Source organism: Semicossyphus pulcher, unplaced genomic scaffold (assembly GCF_022749685.1).
Source record: "Semicossyphus pulcher isolate SPU_LCO1_2020_fin unplaced genomic scaffold, fSemPul1.0.p SCAF_4, whole genome shotgun sequence".
Lineage (NCBI taxonomy): Eukaryota > Metazoa > Chordata > Actinopteri > Labriformes > Labridae > Semicossyphus > Semicossyphus pulcher.
The window spans coordinates 32,455,305-32,482,270 of record NW_027211715.1 but is presented as its reverse complement, the minus strand read 5'-3'; the positions used below and the strand labels follow the sequence as shown (position 1 = coordinate 32,482,270).

At 43.8% G+C, this 26,966-nt stretch overlaps 1 protein-coding gene across 2 annotated transcripts; it reads right to left on the bottom strand.

Moving 5' to 3' along the window:
• Positions 1 to 365: 365 nt before the first annotated feature.
• LOC138606865 (desmoplakin-A-like) lies at positions 366 to 26,966 on the bottom strand. Of its 2 annotated transcripts, none has more exons than XM_069679337.1 (24): positions 26,418 to 26,966; positions 23,566 to 23,659; positions 22,753 to 22,874; positions 22,482 to 22,632; positions 20,336 to 20,461; positions 19,889 to 19,948; positions 19,643 to 19,810; positions 19,249 to 19,353; positions 19,067 to 19,162; positions 18,430 to 18,555; positions 18,115 to 18,267; positions 16,991 to 17,145; positions 16,769 to 16,895; positions 16,499 to 16,685; positions 14,767 to 15,248; positions 14,475 to 14,653; positions 14,174 to 14,312; positions 13,079 to 13,272; positions 12,561 to 12,723; positions 12,371 to 12,454; positions 12,174 to 12,281; positions 11,952 to 12,050; positions 9,457 to 11,271; positions 366 to 8,166 (listed from the first exon to the last, which is right to left on the bottom strand). In XM_069679337.1, the coding sequence occupies exons 1-24, from the start codon at positions 26,870 to 26,872 to the stop codon at positions 979 to 981; spliced, it is 12,576 nt and encodes a 4,191-aa protein (XP_069535438.1). In that variant the 5' UTR covers positions 26,873 to 26,966; the 3' UTR covers positions 366 to 978. The 2 variants fall into 2 exon arrangements, with proteins under 2 accessions (XP_069535438.1, XP_069535439.1); XM_069679338.1 differs by having other exon boundaries at positions 10,786 to 11,271.

The following is a 26,966-nucleotide window of genomic DNA, read 5'->3' as shown; positions in this document are numbered from 1 at the left end:
ATAAATGTCTACATTGCTCCTATTTACATGCAGTAAGACTTGCATGCATGTCCATCAGTCAATATATGTTTGCTTGAATGATAGGTACAACATTTCTCAAGTAATTTACCCAAAGAAACCTAAGACAAGTTAGTAAAACATATGTTATAAGTATTTCAAGCAATTTTATCCACTTTAAACATAAACTAAATGCAGACCTTTTAGCACACTTAGCTTTCATAGTAGAATAATAACTTGTCTTCAACATTTCATTTGATAAGGACTTAAGCAATTTGAAGAAAACTCTACCATTTTATACCAAAATAAAGGTTCACTAAAAATTGTGAGCTCTTAGAACAACTAAAAGCTGGGAAATATTGAATATCTGACACGTAGCTCTAAATAGTGTTTTGAATCTCCATCAGACCATGAAAAAGAACAGTCATAAATCAATATGAGCAAGACTCTTTTATTTTGAGATATTTAGAAACTGTTACAAAACCAAAAGCACTTACTAGCAAGAAACAATAGATTAACAACCGATTAAGTAAAAAACTGATATGCTGATATTTAGAACCCCACCTTGCACCCCCCTTCCCCCAACATTTTAGATGTCAAACAATACCAACAATACCATTATATATACCAAGGCAAAGCTTGAAACTGAATTTCATTCAAAGCATATAGGAAGTTTGTCAGTGAAATCTGTGTATGCAAGAATAAGGCAGTCATTTCAAAGCCTTTTAGTGGCACCAAGAACTGTATCAACATACACTTTATTTTGTATCCAAATCCCTTAAGATCGCTGCCATTAATACTTTAGCCTGATTCTACAAAACATATCTTGGTAGTGTTAATTGTGCTGATCATCGAAACTTAAAAAGTTTTTTAAAAGCGTAGCAACAAGAAAGCTTAAATCTAAAACTATGTAAAAGGTTAGATCATCTAGAGATCATCTTTGAAGGACATCATATTTGAACTTTTCCTCATGAAACACATTTATTTGGTGGAGGTGGATGTGTAGGAGTTAAAGGTGTAGCGACTAGTTGTCAAGAGGGGGGAGCCTAAGTCAAGACTACCTCTGCGTGAGCCTCTTTGAGAACCACTCCTTGAGCCACTGGTGGATCCTGGGGCAGAGGAGACATTGTAAGGGCTGCTGATCCCACTGGAAGACACTGATGATGCTGGAAGCATTTTCACTCCAGTGCTTTCCTCCAACAGGCAATTATCCAGAGCGTCCTTGAATGAGATTTTAAGTTTGCTCTTGGGACATGTCAGGTTCTTTGAGTGCTTTTTGATGTCTTGAAGCTTCTGGGCTGTTCTTACATTAAGCCATCCCAGCTTCAAAGCTTCTTCCACGGTTCTTCTACAGCCCTTTTCTGGGTCATGAAATCCCCCTGTTACGAACTGGAACTCCAGAAACCTCTGCCCTGCCTCATATGGCAGCCACGTCTCCTTAATGGCCTCCGCAGCAGACATCTTCCTCCTGGTTTTTACATCCTCAAAACCAAAGTAAGCTTTCTGGGCAGGCTTGAGCTTAGTGGCCATGTCTTCATTGATTATGCCCAGACGTGAAGCTTCTTGTACGCCAAGCCTACACCCATTTGTGGGATTGATGATACCTCCAGTACAGGCCTGGGCCTCTAGCAGTCTCTGGGCAGTGATGGAATCCACCAGACCACGATTTAAAGCCTCTGTGATGGATATCTTCTCTAAAGTCTCTGTGTCAAAGATTGCGCCCACAGGTTCCTGTTCACCTACTGTTGCAACAGGGGAGGCCAGACTAATAGATACACTGGATATATTTCTGAAGGAGTCAGGTGATTCCCGAGAAACACTGCTTGATGTGGAGCTTCTTTCTGTGACAGTGGTAGTTCTTGTTGTGGTCATCTTGGCGAGGGTAGGTGATAAGGGTCTTGACAGGACTGATGATGATGTCACCGACAAGGGAACTGAGGCTCCTGATGTTCTTAAAGTAGATGATGATGTCATTGAAGATGAACCAGAGGACGCTGATGTTTTTGAAGCTGATGATGATGTCATTGAAGATGAACCAGAGGACGCTGATGTTTTTGAAGCTGATGATGGTGTCATTGAAGATGAACCAAAGGAAGATGATGTTCTTGAAGTTGATGATGGTGTCACTGAAGATGAACCCGAGGAAGACGATGTTCTTAAAGTTGATGATGGTGTCACTGAAGATGAACCCGAGGAAGCTGATGTTCTTGAAGTTGATGATGTTAGTGATGATGATCCAGGTCCGTACTTGTGTGTTACAATATCTGCTAATTGAGTGAGGGTGATGGTGCGAGATCTGTACTGATCTATATCTGACTGATGTATTACTCCCTTTTCAAGCAGCTCAGTAATATCATACTTTCTTCCAGTCTTCTTGTCAACAATAAAAAACTGTGTAGAACCATCCGGAGCAGTAATCGTGATCTCCTCCCACTCACACTCCTGCTCAGACAGCTCCACAAATTGGTCATAGCCAATTAATCCTTTGTCATATGCTTCACGTACTGTCATCTCTTGATTTGTGTCTGGGTCCACAATTATCACTCTCCTCTTTCTCCGATGTGACTCTAGCTTTGTCTTGTCCTTGATGGACAAAAGGAGGAGGCCAGTCTTCTTATCTGTGACACAGCGTTTCTTAAGGTCAAGATAGGTTAGGTTTTCCTCTGTGTTAGGGTCAAAGAAACCCTTATTATCAACACTTTGATCAGTCAGGATCTTGTTCATTTTCTCATCAAAGTAACCCCTCTTGTATGCTACGTTCACATCAATACGATGGCTGTGTTCAGGGTCAATTATTCCACCACTGGCAATCTGTGCCTCAAGCAGACGAATGCCATGACCTTTCTCCACTAGACCTCTCTCTATGGCCTGAAAGAGGGAGATAACCTTGTCTGTGCCAGGCAGTTTGTAACCAGTCACAGCGCTCTCTGCTGACAGCAGCTTGTCCTTGTACTCTGGCCCAAAAAGTCCCTTATTGTAGGCATCACTTACACTCAGGGAGAGGTTGTTGACAGGATCAACTATGAAACCTGAGGCAGCCTGGGCCTCAAGCAGTTCCAGAGTGGTCCCAGGTCTTAACAGTCCATCTTTCATGGCCTGATAGATGGGCATTACCTTTTCACCTGCCTCATCATAAATTCCTGCAATACAAGTAGAACCTCTCAGGTATGGCCGTAGGCGGTCCTCAATATCCTGGCTTGTCAATCTGCCCTCTTTCAGTTTGTCCATATCAGAACGTTTGAGCAGGTTTGCATCCACTAGATCTATGACAGACACCTGGTCCCTGAGCCCCTGGACAGTTACCGGCTTCTGAGGTTCAGGGAGAAGCAAAAGCCCTGTGCTTGGATCTGCTCTGCATTTTTTCTTCAGAGATATGTAGGAAGTTGCTTGTTGGTTGTCTGGGTCCACATAGCAATCGGGATGCTGATTTAGTGCCTGGTATAAGTCATCATTTATGAGATCCCTATCCCTGGCAATGTCTTTGGGAAAGAATATACCCACAGTAGGATCCAATATACCCCCTACAGAATCTTGTGCCTGAAGAAGACGTAGAGCTGTGGCCCTGTCAATTAATCTCTTCGTCATTGCCTGGCCAGCTGACAGGAGTCTTGCACTATTTGGGTCTCTGTAACCTATTGCAGCAGCCTCAGCTGCAAACAACTTTGATTCATCCTCCTTATCCACTACTCCTCGAGCATTTGCTTCTTTTACTGTCAGTTTCTGGTTAGTTCTGGGGTCAATGATGAAACCTGTGGCTGCCTGGGCATCCAGTAGCATGTCAGCACTGTCAGAAGACATTATTTTGAGTTTCTTTGCCTCTGTAAATGACATTTTCCCTAATGGTCCAGCTGCAAGACCAGCAATTGACCCTGTCCCCTTTAGAAAGACCTTCTTATCCACAGACACCTCTTCAACAGTTTTCTGTCCCTTCACCAGTTGGTTAAATGTTGGTTTGTCTAGGACCCCACAATCAAGCAACTGTTGTGCCGTGACAGTCTTACGCACACCGTCAAAGAGTAGATTGGAAGGATCTGTCCTCTCAGTGATTGGCAGAAGTGTTAGGCCTGTGTGAGACTCTGTTTTACTCTTTTTCTTTAAAGCCATATAGCTGACACCACGCTCAGTGTCTGGATCAATGTAACACTCAGGCTTCTTGTTTAGAGCAAGACATAGGTCCTCATCTAAAAGGTTTCGTTTTATAGCTGTATCCCGAGGAAGGAACACACCGAGGTTGGGATCTAAAATGCCTCCTACAGACTCCTGGGCCTGTAGCAGACGTAGCCCAGTTTTTCGGTCAATTATTCCCTTCTTCATTGCTTCAAACACAGAAAGAGGCTTAGCTCTGCTAGAATGCCTGTAGCCCAAAGCAGCAGCTTCCGCTGCTAAGAGTCTATCGCGATCCCTACTGTCCACCACTCCTCTGGCACATGCTTCCTCCACTGTCAGCTTTTCATTGGTTGTTGGGTCAATGATGTAGCCTGTGGCAGCCTGGGCATCCAGTAGCAAATCTGCACTATCTGTGGGCATTAGCATTTTTTTCTTGGCCTCTGATAAAGACATTTTTCCTAAAGGTCCAGCTGCCACACCAGCGACTGATCCGGTTCCCTTTAGAGAGACTTTCTTATCCACAGACACCTCTTCAACAGTTTTCTCCCCCTTCACCAGTTGGTTAAATGTCGGTTTGTCTAGGACCCCACAATCAAGCAACTGTTGTGCTGTGACAGTCTTACGCACACCGTCAAAGAGCAGTTTGGAAGGATCTGTCCTCTCAGTGATTGGCAGAAGTGTTAGGCCTGTGTGAGACTCTGTTTTACTCTTTTTCTTTAAAGCCATATAGCTGACACCACGCTCAGTGTCTGGATCAATGTAACACTCAGGCTTCTTGTTTAGAGCAAAACATAGGTCCTCATCTAAAAGGTTTTGTTTTATAGCTGTATCTCGAGGAAGGAACACACTGAGGTTGGGATCTAAAATGCCTCCTACAGATTCCTGGGCCTGTAGCAGACGTAGCCCAGTTTTTCGGTCAATTATTCCCTTCTTCATTGCTTCAAACACAGAAAGAGGCTTAGCTCTGCTAGAATCCCTGTAGCCCACAGCAGCAGCTTCTGCTGCTAAGAGTCTGTCGCGATCCATACTGTCCACCACTCCTCTGGCACATGCTTCCTCCACTGTCAGCTTTTCATTGGTTGTTGGGTCAATGATGTGGCCTGTGGCAGCCTGGGCATCCAGTAGCAAATCTGCACTATCTGTAGGCATTAGCATTTTTTTCTTGGCCTCTGATAAAGACATTTTTCCTAAAGGCCCAGCTGCCACACCAGCGATTGATCCGGTTCCCTTTAGAGAGACTTTCTTATCCAAAGACACTTCAGGGACAGTTTTCTCCCCCTTCACCAGTTGGTTAAATGTTGGTTTGTCTAGGACCCCACAATCAAGCAACTGTTGTGCTGTGACAGTCTTACGCACACCGTCAAAGAGCAGTTTGGAAGGATCTGTCCTCTCAGTGATTGGCAGAAGTGTCAGGCCTGTGTGAGACTCTGTTTTACTCTTTTTCTTTAAAGCCATATAGCTGACACCACGCTCAGTGTCTGGATCAATGTAACACTCAGGCTTCTTGTTTAGAGCAAAACATAGGTCCTCATCTAAAAGGTTTCGTTTTATAGCTGTATCTCGAGGAAGGAACACACTGAGGTTGGGATCTAAAATGCCTCCTACAGACTCCTGGGCTTGTAGCAGACGTAGCCCAGTTTTTCGGTCAATTATTCCCTTCTTCATTGCTTCAAACACAGAAAGAGGCTTAGCTCTGCTAGAATCCCTGTAGCCCACAGCAGCAGCTTCTGCTGCTAAGAGTCTGTCGCGATCCATACTGTCCACCACTCCTCTGGCACATGCTTCCTCCACTGTCAGCTTTTCATTGGTTGTTGGGTCAATGATGTGGCCTGTGGCAGCCTGGGCATCCAGTAGCAAATCTGCACTATCTGTGGGCATTAGCATTTTTTTCTTGGCCTCTGACAAAGACATTTTTCCTAAAGGTCCAGCTGCCACACCAGCGATTGATCCGGTTCCCTTTAGAGAGACTTTCTTATCCAAAGACACTTCAGGGACAGTTTTCTCCCCCTTTATTAGTTGGTTAAATGTTGGTTTGTCCAGGATGTCACATTCAAGCAACTGCTGCGCTGTGACTGGTTTACGAACACCATCAAAAATGAGTTTGGAAGGGTCTTTCCTCTCAGTCATTGGCAAAAGTAGCAGACCTGTGTGAGGCTCTGTTTGACATCTTTTCTTCAATGCCCCATAACTAACATCATTCTCAGTTTCTGGGTCAATGTAACATTCAGGACTCTGATTTAGAGCTTGACGAAGATTTTCATCCAAAAGGTTTCGCTTGATAGCTGTATCTTTGGAGAGGAACACACTGAGATTGGGATCTAGAATTCCTCCAACGCACTCCTGAGCCTGCAGCAGACGTAGTCCAGTCTTCCTATCAATTAGTCCCTTTTTCAGGGCTTCAAATATTGAGAGAGGCTTGGCTGTGCTGGGGTCTTTGTATCCCACAGCAGCAGCCTCTGCTGCTAATAATTTGTCCCGATCCCTAATATCCACCAGCCCCTTGGCACATGCCTCATCTACAGTCAGCTTCTGATTAGTTTTTGGTTCAATGATGTGACCCGTTGCAGCCTGCGCTTCCAGTAGCAAATCTGCACAATGTTCAGGCAGGAGCATCTGTTTCTTGGCCTCTGAGAAAGACATCTTGCCTTGACGTCCAGCTACAACGCCAGCAATAGGCCCTGTCCCCTTGAGAGCAACATTTTTGTCTACAGACACAGTGGGGACAGTTTTCTTACCCTTTTCTAGATCTTTTAATGTTGGCTTGTCCAGCACACCACAATCAACCAGCTGCTTAGCTGTGACAGGTTTTCGAACACCATCAAAGACAAGTTTAGAGGGGTCTACCTTCTCAGGAATTGGAAGAAGCAGTAGGCCTGTGTTTAGTTCTACCTTACATCTCCTCTTCATTGACATATACGTAACACCATCCTCAGTTTCTGGGTCAAGGTAGAGCTCAGGCCTCTGATTCAGAGCACGATATATGTTATCATCAATTAGGTTACGCTCAATGGCTGTATCTTTGGGAAGGAACACGCTGAGTGCTGGATCTAGAATGCCCCCCACAGACTCCTGGGCTTGTAGCAGGCGCAGTGTTGTGTTCTTGTCAATAAGTCCTTTCTTCATGGCCTCATATGCTGAAAGGGGTTTGCTTGTGGTGGGACCCCTATATCCTACAGCTGCAGCTTCTGCAGCCAACAACCTCTCTCTATCCTCTTCATCAACCACACCTTGATTGCAGGCCTCTTCAACTGTAAACTTCTGATTAGTCCTGGGGTCTATTATGTGGCCTGTGGCAGCCTGAGCATCCAGCAGCAGGTCAACACTATCTGGTGGCAGAAGGTTCTCCTTCTTGGCTTCTGTGAGTGTCATTTTGAATAGGAGTCCATTTGTAGACCCTGGACCTTTCTGACCCTCAACTATCACCCCAGCAATAGGGCCTGTACCTTTAAGATTAATTTTTTTGTCAGCAGACACATCAGGCACAGTCTTATGCCCCTTCGCAAGCTGGCTAAATGTTGGTTTGTCCAAAACACCACAGTCAAGCAACTGGTCTGCTGTGACTGTCTTGCGGACTCCATCAAAAATCACATTGGATGCATCCAAGGTTGGTGTCTCTCTAGATTTCTTCAGCTCAGTTTCCATGGTGTGTCTGACAGTGGTCGTCTCTCTCAGTTCTTTCTGAATGGTTGACAGCTTACTTTTGTATGTGTCCTCAAGCTCCCTGAGTTCTCTCATCAGCCTGTCTATCTCACTTTTCAAAGAGTTCTTTTCCCTCTCCAGACGTTCCTTGTCTGTGTCATTTTGCCTGATCAGGTCCTGCTTACTTTCATACTGGTCCTTCCAGTGACCTAAATCCCTTTTTAACCTTTCACTCTCCTCCTGCAGACGCTGCTTATTGTGAAGCTCAGACTCGAGAGACAGTTTAATGCGACTGAGTTCGTCCTCTAGGCTTTGGACACGATCTTTGTCCGTTTCTGACAATCTGAGTTTCCGCAACAGAGCATCTCTCTCAGAGACAATCTCACTGTACTGGGACTGGATGGATTGCATCGAGGCTGTTATCTGCAGAAAAATAGAGGGAAAAGAGTAAAGATAGAACAGAGATAAAAAGTTAGTAAACACAATATTCATAGATGTACTACAAGAACCATACATTCTTTTCTATATTTTCCATCAATGAAACTGGGATGATTAAGCCTGACAATGACTATTAAGTAAGATCAACTGCGCCTTAACACACATTAATTGGTACTATTGCTATGTAACCTTAATGTTGAACTTTAACAATACCAAGGAGAACAGCACACATTCTTGCCCTTTCCTTTTTAGGCAGAAAAATACTGAAAGAACGTCTTTGTGTAATTAGGTGCAACAGTGATGTCGCAAATGTAATGTTTCTGTTCTTGCTGAAGCTCCAGTCTTTAAATTGTTATAAATTAGGATAAACCAAAGGATAGAAAAGTGTTAAGCTGATATTAGCCTAACACTTATCAAAACACAAAAAAGCAAGTCTGTGTGCATTCAACCAACATATTTTCTTTTATAATTTATCTATGTATTCCGCAAATTGCTACTGACCTTCAGAAAAACATGAAAACTAGACAATGTCATACAAGACTGGGAAGTTAAAGTAAATAGGTCATGGCATTATAGCGCAGACTGCAAATCTTCATTACTAGTCAATTTTTAAAGAAAGCTATGCAGAGAAAAAATCATAAAAAATGGCATTGTAAACTCAACCTTCCCAATCCTGCAGACAAACCTTATGGACACTACATTGTTTAAAGTAACTATAACTACAAAAGTATTAGAATAAAGTTTGTAGCTACATTCTGTAAATTTGCAAAACAGCACAAGTAGCTAATTCTGATAGGTTCCAATCTTGACCAACAGGTCTAAAATGCATCAATTACGTCAGAATTCTTTCAACTGTTGGTATTTTAGGAGCATGCTGTTTTAACAAATTTGCTAAATTTGTCTTACAATCAGGATACCACTAAAATATGACAAACAATAATCAAACTGTATGTGAGCAAAGGACGGCGGTAAAGACATCATTGACAGTGTCGCTAATTAAAGGTAAAAGTGAAGGCAAAAAAGCATGCAGATTGCACATCTTTACACAGACCGGGCAGAGAGGCAGCAAGCAGAGTGGCATTCGCATGCAAATTATTTAAACACATACAGATGCATGTGTTCAAATCAGAGTTACCAAATGGGAGGCATCTACAGGGGATCTAGAGGTGCTCCAGCATGCAAATGTATTTGATTTGATACTTGATTGATCCACATTAGGACTCTGATTTGGAAAGATGAGACCACTCCAGGACTAAGTGCCAAACTTCCATGTACCTCGGTGGCCTGCTTTTGTATTTTCTCAGTCTCCAGCTTGAGTTTCTCCCTCTCCGAGGAGAGCTCTGACACCAGGTTGCGGTAATCTACATTGCTGCGCTCACTGGCCTGAAGCTGCAGCTCCAGAGCAGTAATCTGGGAGGAGAGCTCTTCATCGTGTCCCTGTCTGGATCTCAAGAGTTCTTCTTTATCATGTCCGGTTGCCCTTAGTTCCTCCTCCAGCCTCAGCCTTTCTTTGGTTTGGCTCTCTGTCATCTCCTTCAGCCTGTTAATCTCAACATAGTTCTCATTCAGTGCCTTACTCCTCTCCTCAAGAGTTTTGTAAAGACTCTCATTCTTAAGGTTTGCCTCTTTGACTCTGGCCTGTTCCTGAAGGAGTTGTTGCTGCAGGGCCTTCAGCTCAGCACTAAGCCGTGTCATGCACTCTGCAGAGGTCTTGTTTTGTCTCAAGCTTCCCTCCAGCATCTCCTGCAACCTAAGACGCTCCTCTTCACCTCTTTTTTCCGACATGCTGGCATGTTCTTGGCTCTGGCGTAGTGTGGTAATCGTGCAGTTGTACTCTGTTATTGCTGTGGTGGTCTTTTCCAGTTCTGTTTCTACCTGCCTTCTTCTGGCCACTTCTTCTTGATTGGCCTTCCTCAGGTTCTCCACTTGGCTCTCAAGGCCATCTCTCATAGCCTGAAGGTCCTTCATGCGTCCCTGTAACCTGCTCATGTTCTGTTCTACTCTGCTTCGCTCCCTGCTTTCCCTCTCAAGCTCCAAACGCAACTTCTCAAGCTCATCCTTGCACTCCTGAAACTGGGTTGCGGCCATTGATGAACTGGTTAGCTTTGAATGCATCTTGGTCATGGTCTGTTCAAGTACACCCTGCCCCTCCTCTATAGTCTTTCTCCTGCGGGTCTCCTCTTCTAGACTATGTGTGACATAAGCCAGCTCCTCACTCTTATCCTGCAGGCGCTTCATGACTACAGCCAGCTCCTCCTCATACTGGCTGCTTTCCTCATCTCTCTGCCTCATTAGCCCCTCTACCTGACTTTCAAGTTCTCTCCTTCTGCGCCCTTCCTCTGTGATGACAGCACGCTGACTTTGAGCGTTTTCCTCTGCCCTCTTTCTTTGTTCCTCAGCCTGGTTGATAGACAACCTGAGCCTCCTGAGCTCCTCCTCCAGATCCCTCCGCTCTGCCACCATTCTGTCGTGCTGCAGCTGGAGCTCAGTAGTATCCTCCTCCCTCTGGGATGCCAGCCTCTGCATGTCTGTGCGGCTGACTTGGATCTGAGATTCGAAGCTGAGTTTTAAGTTATTGATCTCCGTACTGCATTGGCTCCTTACCTTTGAAATCTCCTTCTGTAGCTCCTTGATTCTCGCTGCCTCATCAGCCAGCTGCCGCCGCAGCTGCTCAATCTCCTGCACCTTATTTGCAACACTCTTCTCTAACTCCACCTTGGACCAGCTAACCGTCTCCAGCTCTTTCTGTCTCTTCCTCAGCACTGAGTCGTACTCCTCCTGCTGTTGAGTGTAGCGCTCCTCAGCCAGCCTCTTCTTCCTCCTTTCTTCCTCAAGCAAGTATGTGAGGCGTGCCACCTGATCGTTGAGGTCTGCCAGCTGGCCTAGGTTCTCCCTTTGGGCATTGACCTGCAGCGCTGTGCTTTGCTTCACTTCTTCCATCGACAGCAGCTGGTCCTTTGACTGGGACAGCTCCAGCTGATAGCGAGAAACTGCGTCTTCCAAAGATTTGTTCTTGGAGTTTCGATCTTGGATATCTTCTCTCAGCAGGCGAAGCTCCTCCTCTAACAGGTCAATCCTGGTGTTACGAATCTGTAAGCAAAACAAAGCGGAGATGAATGCAGAGGTAGTAGCACTTTCTACTAGAACTTCTTTCAAGTGCATTCCAATTTACTTGTGTGATCCTTTAAAACTGTGCCTTAATTTGTTTTGCCGCTTAGGGCTAAGCAAAGAGCTGTAAACACAACAATGACAGAATTTACAGCTTATCAACACCATGTGTTCTATTTACACATCAGTTAGATATGGAGTAGCTTTATATTCAGAAGTCAAGTCCAGTATTCACCCTCATAAGTTCTTATTTGGCGGAAAATAGACAATGTAGCAGGGTATGCTTTAGGGCGTGGCTTCCTTGTGATTGACATGTCATTACCATGGCGACCTGAAAAATATCATGTATATCATTCGGTTGTTCTTCAAGGCACTCTGAGGAGTTGGCTGTTCATGTATTTGTTAAGAGCAGTTTGTTTCAAGTCTTGTTTTGTTAGCTAATTCTATCATCTCAGTGAATGTCATAGTAACTGTGAATGAGAGATGCACCCTGTTAACCAAACTAGCGCTAGCGAAACTGATGACTTAGCATTTGCTAGCCCTGAAAAAACCAACAGACATAGCCAGCTACATTTAAAAACATTAAGACACAACAGAAACAAACTGAAAATATACAAAGCAAATACAAATACTCAAAGAACTATGAAATACGACATCAGTACCTTGAGCTCCTCCATGTTTTTGAGCAGCTCTCCCAGGAACTTGTAATAGTCACCAGACTGTGTAAGCAACTCCATGTAACGAGTTTGCAGTTGTGTAGCCTGAGACAAAGACAAAGCACATTCAAGTATTTATTTAGATATCACTTAATTAAACGTTATATGTCACACTATGTTTCCAGATACTTTTGATGAGACACAACATTTTTAATTAGTTTTTATTACCTCCTGGTTAAGATCCATTGATGGAGACTTCAGCATTGTTCGCTTGATGGGGATGTTGAGTAAAGTCTCCAAACCAGAGCTGTAGGAGGCGAGGTCAGTTTCGTAGTCCTGTTAGAAAAAGAAAAAAAAGGTCACAAATTCATGAAATAAAAAAATAAGAGTTTAGATCATTTTAAGAAGTAAGAAAGTCTCTTTACTTTGATAGAAGTTACACAGGCATCATTGTCCTTCAGCACACTGTCTACTGTCACCCTCCTTGTTTTGATTTCTGAATTCAGGGCCTGAAGAACAAAATCATACAAAGAGGTCAGGTGTCACACACATGGACATAGACCTCTATAACTGAAATCACGTTAAGTGACAACAATGAAGGGCTGAGCATGAGACCTTCTGGTTGTCAATGTGGTCTTGCAGTGCTTGGATGCTTTCTATCTTGGTGGCCTGCAGGGTGTCTTGTTTTTTCCTCGTGACATCGATCCAGTCACTGAGGGAGGTGCTGGTTTGCTTGTAGTGCTGCAGCTGAGGCTGATATGACTGCAAATCTAGGACTCTGAGTAAGAATAAGAAGAAAAAGTAACTCAGACGCGTATATCTTAAGCTACTTTTTGTAGACACTTTGAAGAGAAAAAAGGGAGAGCACAAAGAAGCATTCACCTTTCCATTAGTTTTTCAATGAATCAATAATTTGTTAGATCTATTAAATGTCAAGAAATTGTTTTTAAAAAAGCCTATCACAAGTTACAAGAGCCCAAGATGCCAACAGTTTTTCTCAATCTGCAAATCCAAAAAATATTCAGTTAATTAATTTAAAAAATAAAGCTACAAATAAGAAGCCCGCATCGGTGAACATCAAGCAATATTATTTAATTGTTTCACTAATAGCCATGTCATGAAAAAAAAAGTACCTGGTGTCAATCTGTCCTAGGATTCGTCTCCAGCGGTCTGACAGCAGGCCCACCTGCTCCGTGTATTTGGATAGCATCATGTCACACCTGTGGAAGGACGTGCCCACCTGGCCGTTCCAGTGGCACGCCTTGGCTAGCTCTGCCTCCATGGAGGTCAGAACATCCTTCTTCTGATCCAGCTCTGATTTCATAGTCTATGAATCAGCAAAACACAGAAAACACCAGTTAAGTTTTAAAAAAAATCACAAGCGGCGCCCAGTTAGTGACGCGTTTTCCATCAGCCAGCAGTGGTTGGTCTGCCAGAGAGGGTAGGCGGAGCTAAGCGGCTGCTTTCCGCTCTCTGCAAGTGTTGCGAGTAAACAGTAATCTACTATGGCTGAGCAAACAAAGAAAAGATGGATGACTACAAGTGAAAATCCAAAGAAAAAGAAACAAACTCGACGCTCAGATGAAGCAAACAGTCTAAAAAGGAAAGCGACCGTCAGCCAGGAAAATCAAGAGTTACAACCGGAGCCAACCGTGGACGTCACACATGCAACACTGTCTGGATATGTAGGAAGTGTGCTCCCGCAATTACAGTTTGTCACCATAGGTGCCGCCAAAGAGAACGAAACTGAGATCTTGGAGATTATAACTCTAACCTTAATTCAGCGAAGAAGTCCCTTGAGATTCGAATCTGCTTTACGGGGGGCATACACATGCACTAATGGAGAGATGTCAGAGTGAGCACATGGACATGCGCCCCGAGCAGTTGGGGGATCAGGTGCCTTGCTCAAGGACACTTCGACAGTGCCCAGGAAAGGAACTGGCACTTCTCTAGCTACAGGCCTTGGTTGGTCCGTACCGGGACTTGAACCAGGCACCCTCCGGTTCCCAAGGCAAGTCACAGGCTGAGCTACTGTCTACCCCAGAGAGAGCCAGAGTTGGATACAAATCGAAGTGCGCCATGGGACCCAGAATGTAAAAGTTGGAGCATGTAGACAAAGTCAAAATAGTCTAAAACACAAGTTTTCTCCTCATGCTAATAGAGGGCCTGGGAAATTGGTGGAAATTTGGTGGTAACGGCATGAAATGTATTGTAGGAAAAGGTTATACCTTCAGGGCCAGCATATACTCCTCCACTTCACTCGGCGTCAGAGAGGTGGTCTCTTTCTCCGTCAGTCTCGCCTCATAAACTTTCACAATGTCTTCAGCTCGGGCCACGCTCTCCAGCATGTCTCTGAGAGCCCGCAGCCTGATAGAGAAGAAGAAACGATGCAGCTCAGGAACACATGGATATTTGAAATAACATTAATTTGTTTGACTGAATCATCTATGCTGTGATCTCAGATATTTCTTGATAAATCTCAATGAGAAGCTTAAAAACAACAGTTTGAGTTTTCTTTGGTGTGCTCACCGCTGAAGGTAAGCTGATGAGCTGCCCTCCAGACTGCCCAGTCTCTGGTTGATGATGCCAATCTCACTGCGGAGGAACTCTGCTTTATCTGAATCATTCATGCCCTCCAGCTCCTTCATGATCTGTTCCCTCAGACGCAAGAACTCGTTGCGCATCGAGTCGATGTTATACTGCACCGTCTAAAGGAAAACACACACAGATGCAGTGGTTATAATGAATATAAGGAAAGATTAGTTTGTATTACTCAAAAATTCCGTCTATCTTTCTTGTATTTAAGCCTTTTTGTGAGTACCTCTAACTGAGTGATCCTGAGGCCGCAGTCGTGCTCCCCGTCGTCTCCGAGGCAGATGTGAATGTGCTGACTCAGCGTGTCCTCAGCGCCATCCAGCCTCAGTCTGAGCGCGTGTAGCTCAGATAAGCTGCGTGAAGAAGAGGACACGACTACCTTCTTCTTCGCTGGAGCTGCACCGACCACTTTCACTACTTCCTTTTTTATCACTTGCTCTTTTTTTGTCGCCTCTTTTGCTTTCTTCTCTGCCAATCTTTTCTTCTCTGCTCTAAGCCTTTCTTCTTCCAACCTCCTTTGCTCCGCTTCATAAGCAGCTTGTTGTTGCTGAAATAAAAGCAGCTCCTGTTGACGTTGCAGCTCCTGTTGGCGTAGCAGCTCCTGTTGACGTTGCAGCTCCTGTTGACGTTGCATCTCCAGTTGGAGTTGCATCTCCTGTTGGAGTTGCAGCTCTGCTGTTTGTTGAATTTCTGTTTCTTCCCGTACAACTGTGAGTAGACAGATATGTTATGTTATAGCTGGTTGGAAAAAATGTGTAATATTTAAAAAATAATAATCTTATTCTCCTAATGCTACAGGTTAGCCTGAATTCTTAGTAAATATATATTATTAAGTAAATATTTCTAGAGGACTTGAGTCCAGAACATTCAGAGGGCTTTAGTAATATGTAAGAAAACGAGGAACGGGGAAAAATATGTGATCTTAAGCTGTAAAGAATCTCAAAAACTTGTTCATAGCACACATTGAAGAATCTTTTTAAGGCTTCCTGACAATGTAAGCTATGATATTGTTTCAATATGCGCGTTTGTATTCTACTTTTCTTTTTTTACAATAAAGAAATACATTTAGAAATTGGGCATTACTTATACAACAGTTATACCAGCTGCAAATAGTAGTAGTAAACATTAAAAATCAACAACAGATTACTTTTTGCTCCACCAACTGAACTTGTTCCACAACTTAACTGAAACTGGAATTCTGTTGCCGAGCAACCCAAGCATTCTCCCGCACTCTGTGTCTACAGGTGACCACAGATCAGCTGTTTTTTATCATGTACATTTATCTGTTTGTTTTAATGTATCATCAGCCAGTGAGATAAGAGTCTGCTGTGTGATTCAGAGGAACCAGCTTGATCAATGTAGACAAACACGGTCTGCTGTGATCTGTGAACACCTGGCTAAGGCGGAGTGATACACAGAGTGAAAAGTCCCAGTGATGTTGTACTCTATATCAGCACTCACAGAATGCCTCTTGTCCAATCAGATTACTTTGTCAGAACTAACTGTTGTATAATCATGTATATACAGTTATGTGTGCTTTGCTTGTTTCTATATTAATTATGCGCAAACTAGAAAAACTTTGTTTCACTGATTATTTTCTCAGAAGCACCGTCCTCTCGTCCTCATGCTGACTCAACTTTGATTGATGTTCAATAGTAGAAAAGCTTTTTTTTGTTTTTTTGTCATGACTCTTCCTGGCCACGCCCTGAGGAAGACCCGATGAGAGTCGAAACCGCTCGGCGTTTACTCCTGTAAAATTGATGTTGTTTACGAGATATGCCCTTATTTAATAAAGGCATTTTAAACTAAATCCCTGTCTCGGTGCGAGTGTGCCTGAAGACAGCAGAATCTTTTAAATACTATAGCAAAATTGCACATTCACCTGTGAATCAAACTATGGACTATAGATGTAATTTTGAGTCCTGAGCTTTACTGTGTAGATTCTTTAAAATACTGACTGTATGTCGGCAGCTGCACCACCATCTGGTTGTAGTGGGTCTGGGCTCCAGTGAACTGGTTCTCAAACGCCCTCTTGTCCTCGTCAGTGAACATCTCGGAGCCGTGGCTGTTCACTTTGAACTCCTCGAAGTGAGCCTCCAGACTGCTGATAATTTGGCGATACTCTTCAGGACGCATCCGGGCCAGCTGAACACACAAACATCATGGTTGTGTACATAACTACATAAATGTACTCATTTTTATAAAATAGTAATTTATGCATCTCTTACCGTGGCGAGGGTGAAGCTGTTGATGCGTTTGATATCCAGGAGGCAGTACTGCCAGGCCACCAGACTCTTAATGTTGATGTTCAGCTGATTCCAGATCGACAGGATGGTCTCGTAGTACTGCTCGTTCCTGTGAACAACACACAAGTTTTAGTCTGAACCTTTAAAGACAAGGTTTCATGTAACGTCTCCTCAGCAAGGGGCCGCATATTGTTAATGTCTTACTTGTTGGCCAGACTGACGCTGATTGGATTGGGAGGGGGTACGATCAGGCACACGGAGGGCACCGTCATGTCCAGTCCTCCAGGGCCTGTGACCTGCCACTTACTGCGCTGACTGTTGTCCTGTAGGATCGCCTCGTTGTCCTTACAGATCACCTTCTGTGGAGCCCAATGAAAATCAATTTTGATAAATAAAAAAGCAGTTTGACCACTGCATGTTTCGTGTTTATACTAGTCGATTAAACAAAACTTGTGAATATTGACCTTTAAAATATGCTGGAAAACCAAGCAGCTACTTAAGGCGATTTCTACAGTACCCTAAATCGGGATGTCAAGAGTTATGTGAACTACATAAATGAAGCAAATTCGCTATCTTCACGTCTGTTCAGGTCTTTGCAGTGACTGAACTTACCTTCAGTCAGTGTAATGTAAGAGTCAGTGGTTTAAACCACAGACTATAAAAAGATGGGCGACGCTTCTCCACCGGCTCTCATAGTACTTACTCTGGGAGCCAGAGTCTGTGCAGTAGAGATCGGCAGTTGGAGCTGCAGTAATAATGACCCAACCCTTCTTCTGCTAACGAAAACACACATTTAATTTCCTGAAAAAACTAAAAAGGTCCAGCATGTCGGCGTATTTAACAGCAGAACAGCTTCTTGTGTCGATCCGAAGCAGATATTCATGCTTATGGAAAGTTCAATGACTGTAGTGTTAGTGTTAGTTACATCTCCTCTCACCGTTCCTCCTCTACTCTGCTACTCGGGAACAGGACGCTGCAGGAGCCCCATTTGTCAACAGAGCTGTCAATCATGAGGCCACACCCCCTTTTTACAGCATCAAATAACTAATTAAAAGTAAACTTGTCAGACAAAATGCAAAACTTGGACATAAATCAGCATGATAAGAACTAACTATAATGACAGAAACCATGGTGGAGAAAAATGTATTTGATTTTATAGTTTGACTCATGTCCCATCTGTTAACATGGAGGAGGCGGGCTTTATGAGCAGCCAGCAGGGGGCGATAGAGAGGGTTTGGCTTCACTTTCAGGGAGCTGTCATGTCGTCCATCTTTTCATACAGTCTGTGGTTTGAACACGCAGTCTGTGTGAGACTGAAGGTAACTGACCTGGTCTTGTTTGAAGTCACACAGGGCTTTGACGATGACCGGGTTGAGGCTCTTCTCTTCAGGGTTTCTGGGTTTCAGTCTCACGATGCTCTTGGACCTGTTGACCAGATGTTGAACCTGCCTCTTGTTTTCCATAATCTTCTCCTTCTCCCTCTGAAGGTAATTTATAAAATAACCATAAATAATAATTTCAAGATGTAGCTGTTATGCAGTAATAAAAGAGAAAATAGTGATAAAAAGGGTGTAATTCTAAGTATGTACTATGACACTTTGACAAAGCCTGGTCACTGTTTCGGCTGTAAGAAGCTGCTGTACCTCCAGTCCCCTGAGGAGCTCCAGCAGGTTCTCCAGTGACGTGTTCTTGTCACAGGTGAACTTCTTACGGACCGCCTCGTGTTCCTTCTGCAGGGCGCTGTGTGTCTCATTGGCCTCCTTGAAGAACTGTTGTTAAACACATCATGATATGTATTATCAGGTGGTATACTTTATGGGGTTTCTACATCAGACGCCCTGTAATTCCAGAGAGACAGGAAGCGTGGGGAGAGAGAGGGGTTGGCTGTGACATGAAATGAAGCAGCAGAAATCATATGTCTTGGAGTTACAGAAACAAGCTGTCAACAAAACACTGAAGCCCATTATTCACTTTCCTTTTAGCTCTGTTTTTGGTCTCCTCCATCTCCTGAGGGAAGTTTCTGGCTCTCTAGCCACTAAAAGCTCCACTGTGTTCACCAGCTCATCAATAACTTTGCCTGTCTGCTCTTTGATGCCATCATTGAGTTTGTAGAGTGAGTTTATCAGAGTTTGTTTGCCGTAACAGCTCAGTTGTGGACCAAAAAAACCAAAACAACAAGCTAAGAAACTAAAGAGCTGATAATCCTTTGACAATTCTCTCAGGGTTTGTCTCTAGGGTTTGTATCAGAGCAGCTGTAAGTTTCATGTTTTGTCCTTTTACCTGGTTATAGGCTGCGTTCTCCTTCAGATGAACATCAATGCACTTGGTAATTTGAAGGAGCCAACTCCACTGAGTCTGCAGAGTGTCCTTGTAGGCCTGATATACACAAACACAAAATAAAGAGATCATTTTCCCACATGTGTGTACTGATGTTTCCACGTGATGAATGGACGGGTTCACACCTCGATCTTGTCTGAAGCCGGGTGCTTGTTCTTCAGGAGCGTGTCCACTTTGCCTTTCAGTTTGTTCAGGTCCTTCTCCTTGTCCTCCAGAGCACTCATCAGTTTCTGTTGCACAAGCAGAGGTTCAGAAATCACAGGGATGCAGCCTGAGGAGAACTCTGTGGCTTCGCTCTAAGTGGATGACTGCAGCTGCCAAAATCTAATCTCTGACAGATGATTATTCCCTTATGAGATGCAGATCAGCTTCATGAAGAGGCATTAGTGTAATTTAGACTCACAGGATCGCCATCCACTAGAATGAAGCGCTCAAATATTAAAATCAAACGTGAATTTCTGCAACTTTTCTCTCCTGATTCTAACTGAACTTCTGAACCTTTAATGGTGTTAAACTGACCGAGTAGCCCTCCTGCTTGCGTGGGATGTACTGGTCGATGTTCTTGTCTCCCCAGTCAAACACCAGCTCCTCCTCCTCCCTCTCGTTCACCCACATGATCTCTCTGGACATCTCCTGCAGGATCTTCTGCAGTTCTTGCAGCTGCTCGGTCCGACCAATTGACATTTTCTTGCAAGAGAGGAAGAAGCGAGTTTAAGTACGAGACAGATATTTAAAAGTGATGAGCAAATGGATATTGTTTTATACCTGTAAACTGTCCCATTCTTGTTCCAGAGCGTGAAGATTTCCTTTGTCTCCTTTCTTCATCTGTTGGAAGAGAGTCAAACTGGTTTGGTAAGAGTCCTCTTAAGATAATATCTTAAAAACACAGAAAAACATGAAGAACTCGCATGTCTTTGGACTGTGGGAGGAAGCCGGAGTACCTGGAGAGAACCCACACATGTATGGGGAGAACATGCAAACTCCTCAATTAGATATGATGCATCTATTCCATAAGACATAAACACAGTATGTGCGTTAAGTTTGACTGTAAAGGGTCGATAACTCCTGTTTGATTTACATCTCCTACAAACAGAATTTGAATCAAATCATGAAAAATGGGAGATTATTTTGGCTTTTGCTAAAAAGAGATTGCTCGATAACGACATGTTGCATGCCAGCCTGTGGCATCAGCGCAGCGTGTTGTGAACCCACCAGGTCGTTTCGGGCTCGGTCCATCTCTGGGCTCCGCTGGATGGAGCTGTGAAACCTCTGATGGCTCATCAGCTGCTGATCGATGGCTGCAGCGTCGTCTCCCCAGGAAGCCGTTTCAATCAGACGCTGAAACAACAAACAGACACGGAGGCGTGAATGTTAATGATCAGCACAGGGCAGAATCACACACTGAGGATATAAGTGCAGCTAAACACAGGATAGAGTTGATTTGAAGCAGATAATTCTCATAAAAACACATTTTCAGTACAGATAAGTAGTTTTATGTTTTTCCTATTTGTGCCCAATATGAGCCAGCAGGTGGTGGCAGAGAAACAAGCTGGAGCAGGAAAGCTTTTGTGAATTTATGAGCCTCTTCACTGAAAACATCTCTGGAATCTACCAGGAAAAAGTTGGCCTGAGAATTAAACGCAAGACAAAACCTTCTTCTATCGTCTGATTCCCTGCAGTACTTTTCCCCAAACTTTAATGTGTCGTCTTGTGTGTTCCTCTTTTGATTCCTCATGAATTCATTTTTTGTTAATGTCAGGCGTAATCGCTGCCAGTGTGACCACGTCCATACAGTGTCTCTGACAGCACACAGCAGAGGAATGCTTTCATGTCTGAACTAAACACTGCACAGTGTTCTTGTTTAATTGAATCTGTCAGTCACTTCACTGACACTGTTTCCTCCTTTCTCTTAAAGTGATAGTCCACTCAAAACCATGTTTAAATGTTGCTTTAAAGTGATAACCTCGAAGACTTTCATTTAAATAAATGTCTGTTAAGTCACTATGTATCGACCAATGAGGTAACACAACAGTAGAGAGAGTAAACAGAAAACAACAAAGGCTGAACAAACAAAGAAAAGATGAAGGCTAACAGTGTAAACAGGAAAGCGACCGTCAGCGAGGACAATCAAGAGTTACAACCGGAGCCAATTGTGGACGTCACACATGCAGCACTGTCTGGATATCTGGGAAGTGTGCTCCCGCAATTTACCGTTGGGGGCGCCCAAGAGAATGAAACTCAAATCTTCAAGATTGTCAGTTTAAATACGACTTTTTTTATTTGTTAATACCAAAGAAAATGAGATCTAAAAATCCTAAAAACATGTTTTCTGAAGGCTGCTCCAAGTAGTCTTAAGATATTTGAGAGTAAAATTAACACTTGTTTAAATAACAATCAAATGAAAAAGGTTATTCCCCCAAAATTAAAAGACAGGATTAAAATCTATCATCTTAAAATGACTGACAGGTTTTTAAATGTTAAATGACTAAAACTAAATCAAAATTATGAGAGTAATGCTGGTTTGTTTACATCCGATGTGTTCAGGTAAAACAGCAATTAACTTTACACTTTCACACTCATTGTTTCTTTTTCCATTCTGCACAGACGGGATAAAAACAGAATCCTTGTTTAAATGAAAGACGGATTGAAGTTCGAATTGTAAATGTTCTACGACATTCATAAAAACGTTTGCTTGAAATTATGCTCATAACTATATGGGACTTTCTTTATGGACATTGTTACGGGGGAAATTATTTGATGCTACATAGCAAAGTTTCAGGAGCAGGACCACACCTCAACCGCACCTCTTCCAGCATTCCCATAAATTCAAACCTACCCCTCTCCTCCTCTTTCGCTCTCGTATTCTGCACCCCTCCCTCCCATCCCTTATCTTTCTCCGTTTCGTTCTGTCCTCCTATCCGCAGGGCCCTGAGGGGGTTCGTCGTGCCCGGGTGGTAAAGCGATCCACAGTAAAGCGTCCCCAAAACGCTTACCACAAGAACTTCGACCTCTCTATGCCCGAGCATCTTAATCATCAATCTCATTAATCAATAAATTGCAGTTAGTCCCCCAGATTGTGTGATTAGAGCCTCATCCCGAGCAGCGGTCTGTTCTTCATAGCAACGATCTGTTATCGAGAAATAGCAGACCTCGGAATGCCGTAATTAACCAATCAGAATCAAGTATTTAACAACCATGTAATGAACATGAACACAACAACTACATCAGATATTTGGTGTCAGAGAATAAATATCCGCATTGTCGACCTTTCTGAACCTGCTGCAGGAGGGAAGAGCGAGACTTTGGGAGTGAGGAGAGAGTGAGTTGAAGATGTGCAGCTATGTGTGTGTGCTCCAACCTTTTGCTGTGCAATCCAGCCTATAGCATCCTGGAAGCTCCTTCCTGGCTCCTCCCAGCCACCGGAGCTCCCTCTGTTGCTCCTCCTCCTTTGCATGGTGCCTGAGATGGCCATGTGGACCCCCTTCAGCTGGTCTTTACAGATCTCCATGCTAAAGATTAGGGATTAAGAGACGGAGGATATATGCAAGAATTGTATACATCAATTCAGTTACAGATGTGATTGAAAAAGGGACAAGGGAAAGGGAGGAAAGGAGCACGGTCTTCCTTACGTCCTGACTACGTTGTCGTTGGGTTGTCCCATATGGTTCAGGTCCATAGCGCAGTTCTTCAACTGTGCAATGGCCTCTTTAGCCATGCCCATGAAGCGCTCTGCATCGCCTGTGTTATTGCCCTGCAAGACAACATTTTTACAGAGGTTTACAAAAACACGGTGCTGAACGAGAAAGGCAAAATGTGCACGGAGATTCCTGTGAAAGGTTTTGGTTGTTGTTGTTGTTAAAACTTTATCTTGTGCAAAAAAAGTCAGTGAATGTTTTTAAATGACAGTTTTATGATGTATTTTGAAAGAGAGAAATCACTTTATTTTTTTCTCTTGAATTCTAATTTAATTTAAAAGGACGTGATTTTTAGCATTTCAAATACTTAATTCATCTGGAGCCTCTCAGGCGTGAAGAGGGGTTACTAGTAAACAAGCTATAAATCACACACCCTCATCGTTCCAGCTCAAAACTGATGGGTTCACTTCTGGTGAACTTTGCAAAAAAACAAGTAATTCACAACAAGTTGCTCAACACAAAGCTGAGGAGGCATGTGTGTGCTGTAACCTAAATGTTTGCAGAGCTCACTGGATTCATTTAACGTTGAAATACGGCTCCACAAACAGATCCTGGTTCCTTTTCAATTCCCTGACACTCAACCAGTTACACAATTTACACCCCAACGTTTGTTTTTGCCAGCAGAAGTGAAGCTGCAACACCATGAGATTCACTTTGTCATAAGAACCTAAACACAGGCTTTTATTTGCACACCTGAAGGAAGACAGCCAATAAGTAAAGCAACTAAACAAACACATCATGACTCACAGTCTGGAGGGCGTAATCGGCTTTCTTCAGGTAATCCTGGCACTGGCCCTGCAGGATCATGGCCTTCTGGTGGATGGCATTGAGGCTGGAGGCACTGCAGGGGGCAGCAGAGAAACTCATCAAAGGTCTTTGTTATAACAATAAACTTCAGCTGCATCATTTGTTAAAGGGGTATCCAGCAAAACATCACAGGTCAGAAAATGAAGCTACGCCTACCTGCAACGATTCTGACACATCGCACAAATAACTTAGCAGCAGTTTCAGCGGCGAGGCGTTTCATCTTCTAATATGACATTTTAATATTTTGGTCACAAAAAAACTTAATTACTTATTACTAACTTTATTTTTTCTCCTTCTTTGTGATCCTGTGGATCTCTGGACTCTTACAATGTGTTTTTGTAGCAGCTGATTGAGACTGCACAGTGTGGGTGAATGTCTGTATCATTTAAGATTGGACTCAATTTCAATGATAATAATTCCCTAGAAAGATGCATATTAGTAACTGAAAATGTCTCATCATTATTTCTGTCAAACTAATAAATAATAAAGATGATGAGGTGCTGGTTTAGCTCAGCTGGTAGAGCAGGCGCCCCATGCACAGAGGCTACAGTCCTCGACACACCGATCGCGGGTTCGACTCCTGGTCTGCAAATCATTTGGTGCATGTCATCCCCCTCTCCATACTCCCCACATAACCTGTCTCTCTTCAGCTGTCCTCTACAATAAAGGAGAAAAGCCTAAAAAACTGATGACAAAGTGACAAAATGATGTAAAGCTAAAATGTTTTTTAAATCACATTTGCTTTAATTCTGCTTCATATGCACTTTTATCTGTCTTGTAATTCAATACAGGCTGGGTTCATTAAATGCACTCATATGCATTGATATTGTTAACAATATTCATTATTATTATCCTCATCTGCAGCGTGCACAGACGTTGTGGTGAACAAACAGAGAAGTGGAATCCCATCATCAAACAGCTCTAACAATGGGATCATTGAGAAGTATTGTTTTGCATCACAAACCAATTAGATTGTGAAACCAGGGGCGATTATTGAAAGTGTAACTGCACCCACAGGTCTGAGCATAACTCCACCCGCTGCACAATTCTGAAAAATGCACAAAGTGGGCACGGGGTGGAGGGGGTGGGTGCGTCCGGCAGCTCAGTGACGTCCCCTCCCCTGGCCAGGGAAAAATGGACACAGAGTCACAGGGCACATATGCCACAGAGGGCTCTTTTGAGGTGGAGGACTCCTCCCCTCCAGAGTCCCCTGAAGTGCACTGTAGTGGGGTGGAGGACCGCGGTGGTCCCGAACCCTATCAGTTCCGGCCGTTGGCTCCAGGCCCACTAATGCCTGAAGCTGGAGCCGAGGCAATGCAAGTGCACAAGCGCCGACCGTGCGTGCATTGACAGGCGTTAACATCTCTTTTTTACACATTTCATGATGTAATTTTGTCCCAAACGGTCGTGTCTACGTCACCATCGGCTGGCGAGGTCCAGGGCTGATTTAAAACAGTAGATGGCGTGTTGAGACGTTTCCAACCCATGAAACGCCGTGTTTCCTCACAGTACAGCAATATAATTTAGACTACAGCTCAAACAACATGTTTAAGTGTGCAGTTACTCTTTAATATAGTCAGAGCGATATGCTGTGTGCGAGTTTATGAAGAGTCCATTAAGATAAATGATGAAACTCTGTTCTGCACAGTCACACAAGACACAACAGGGTGGCACAGCTGGCTTAGACAATACTGGATTTATAGATTTGATGTCCATATTACTTTCTTACATTTCTGAACAGCTAAGCAACTTCTTGTCAGTATATATGTAACATAACATTTCCCATAATGTAAGCACACCGACAGAAAACGGAAAGATGCTGGATGCAACCACAAGAACCTTCAGCAGAGCCTGAGGACAACGATGAGTCTGCCATAAGTAGATATATCGATAGGCCTGTATCGGCCAACCGATACATTGGTTGGGCTCTATCAGTTCTGCTAATAATGGCTAATATATCGCTCTCGTAGTGTGCAACCTTGTCTTGTAAAAACTCCAACTTTCATGTCATGAAATCATGTCCTCAAAGCACCTACGTCAGTAGTGCAGTGACATATTAGCTCTGTGGGTGACAGTGTGGAAGGTCTGAAAGTGAAACATGTTTCTGGAGTGAGTGACTGTTGCAGCAGCACAGGGAACGTAGCAGTTCAGTGTGAGCTATAAATCAAACTGAGCATGTCTCTCTGGGGAGGGAAGCTGCTGTGCAGACAAGAAGCTGAGTAATAATTTTAAAATGTTGCACAACACACGCAGCAGCTTTAAATCATCATTAAGACGATTCTAAGAGTGCAGCCTTGTTTTATCATCACTGTGTATTCATAACATAAGAGTCAGATTATGTAGTAACTCCCTCGACAAACAGACCATGAATGCACACCAGGTTAATCCTTAGTTGTAAGGCACATTTAACTTAATGGAGACTGGAGACAACAAGTTTGTGGAAAATGTGTTTTGCAAAAAGCGATGTGCCAGTCAGGTTGTGTCCAACACAAGAGCACTGTTTGCAGAAGAAAATCATTTCCCTGTAATAATGCTCCCTGTAAATATGTTCATGCGTTTGCTCTGGTGAGTTGGGGGTTTGAGTTGCAAATGTCAGCGCTTCCTGGTTCACGGACTACAATGTGTACTCAAAATGTGTAAGGGTGAAATGCATACTGGGATATAACCGGCTGTCATAATCAATATTTAATGGCAAGCAGCTTTCTAGACTGACTGCAGAGAGGGTGAGACAGGTAACAGGTGGCAGCGAGGAGGTCGCAGGTTAAATAGGTGTAAAGTTAATGAAATCCTACCTCATTCCGCCTCCTTTTCCAAGTGACATTCCGCCGCCACCGCTCATCATTCCGCTGCTGCTCATCATTCCGCCGCCACCGCTCATCATTCCGCCGCCACCGCTCATCATGCCGCTACTGCTCATCATTCCGCCGCCACCGCTCATCATGCCGCTACTGCTCATCATTCCGCCGCCACCGCTCATCATTCCGCCGCTACCGCTCATCATTTGGCCGCTGCTCATCAAACCGCCAGATGATGCGCTCGTCATTCCGCCTCCCAAAACGCCGCCCTGACCGCCACCCGAGGAGGACTTTGAGAAGGTGTAGGTGTTATATCCTTCCATGTAGGGATCGTATCCATTACCGCCTCCGTGCACGACCTCGCTCCGTGCGTACTGTTGGGTCGTCCCAGTTAAGTCGCCTCTGGAGCCGGCCCTCCGGCCCATGTTCAGGGCATTCTGAGACCCGTACATATTCTTTCCGACGAGGAAACGGCAGCCACAGCAACACCGTGGGAAACCACCAGCTCGTCTCTCTGTCACCACCTGTCCGCCCCAGACCCTCCGT

Coding starts and splice junctions, on each gene's coding strand:
- LOC138606865 (XM_069679337.1), bottom strand. CDS start 26,872: ATGTACGGGTCTCAGAATGCCCTGAACATGGGCCGGAGGGCCGGCTCC. Junction 19,163..19,248: donor CGGCTTCAGACAAGATCGAG/GTGTGAACCCGT, acceptor TGTGTATATCAG/GCCTACAAGGACACTCTGCA. Junction 12,724..13,078: donor CTAGGACAGATTGACACCAG/GTACTTTTTTTT, acceptor ATTCTTACTCAG/AGTCCTAGATTTGCAGTCAT.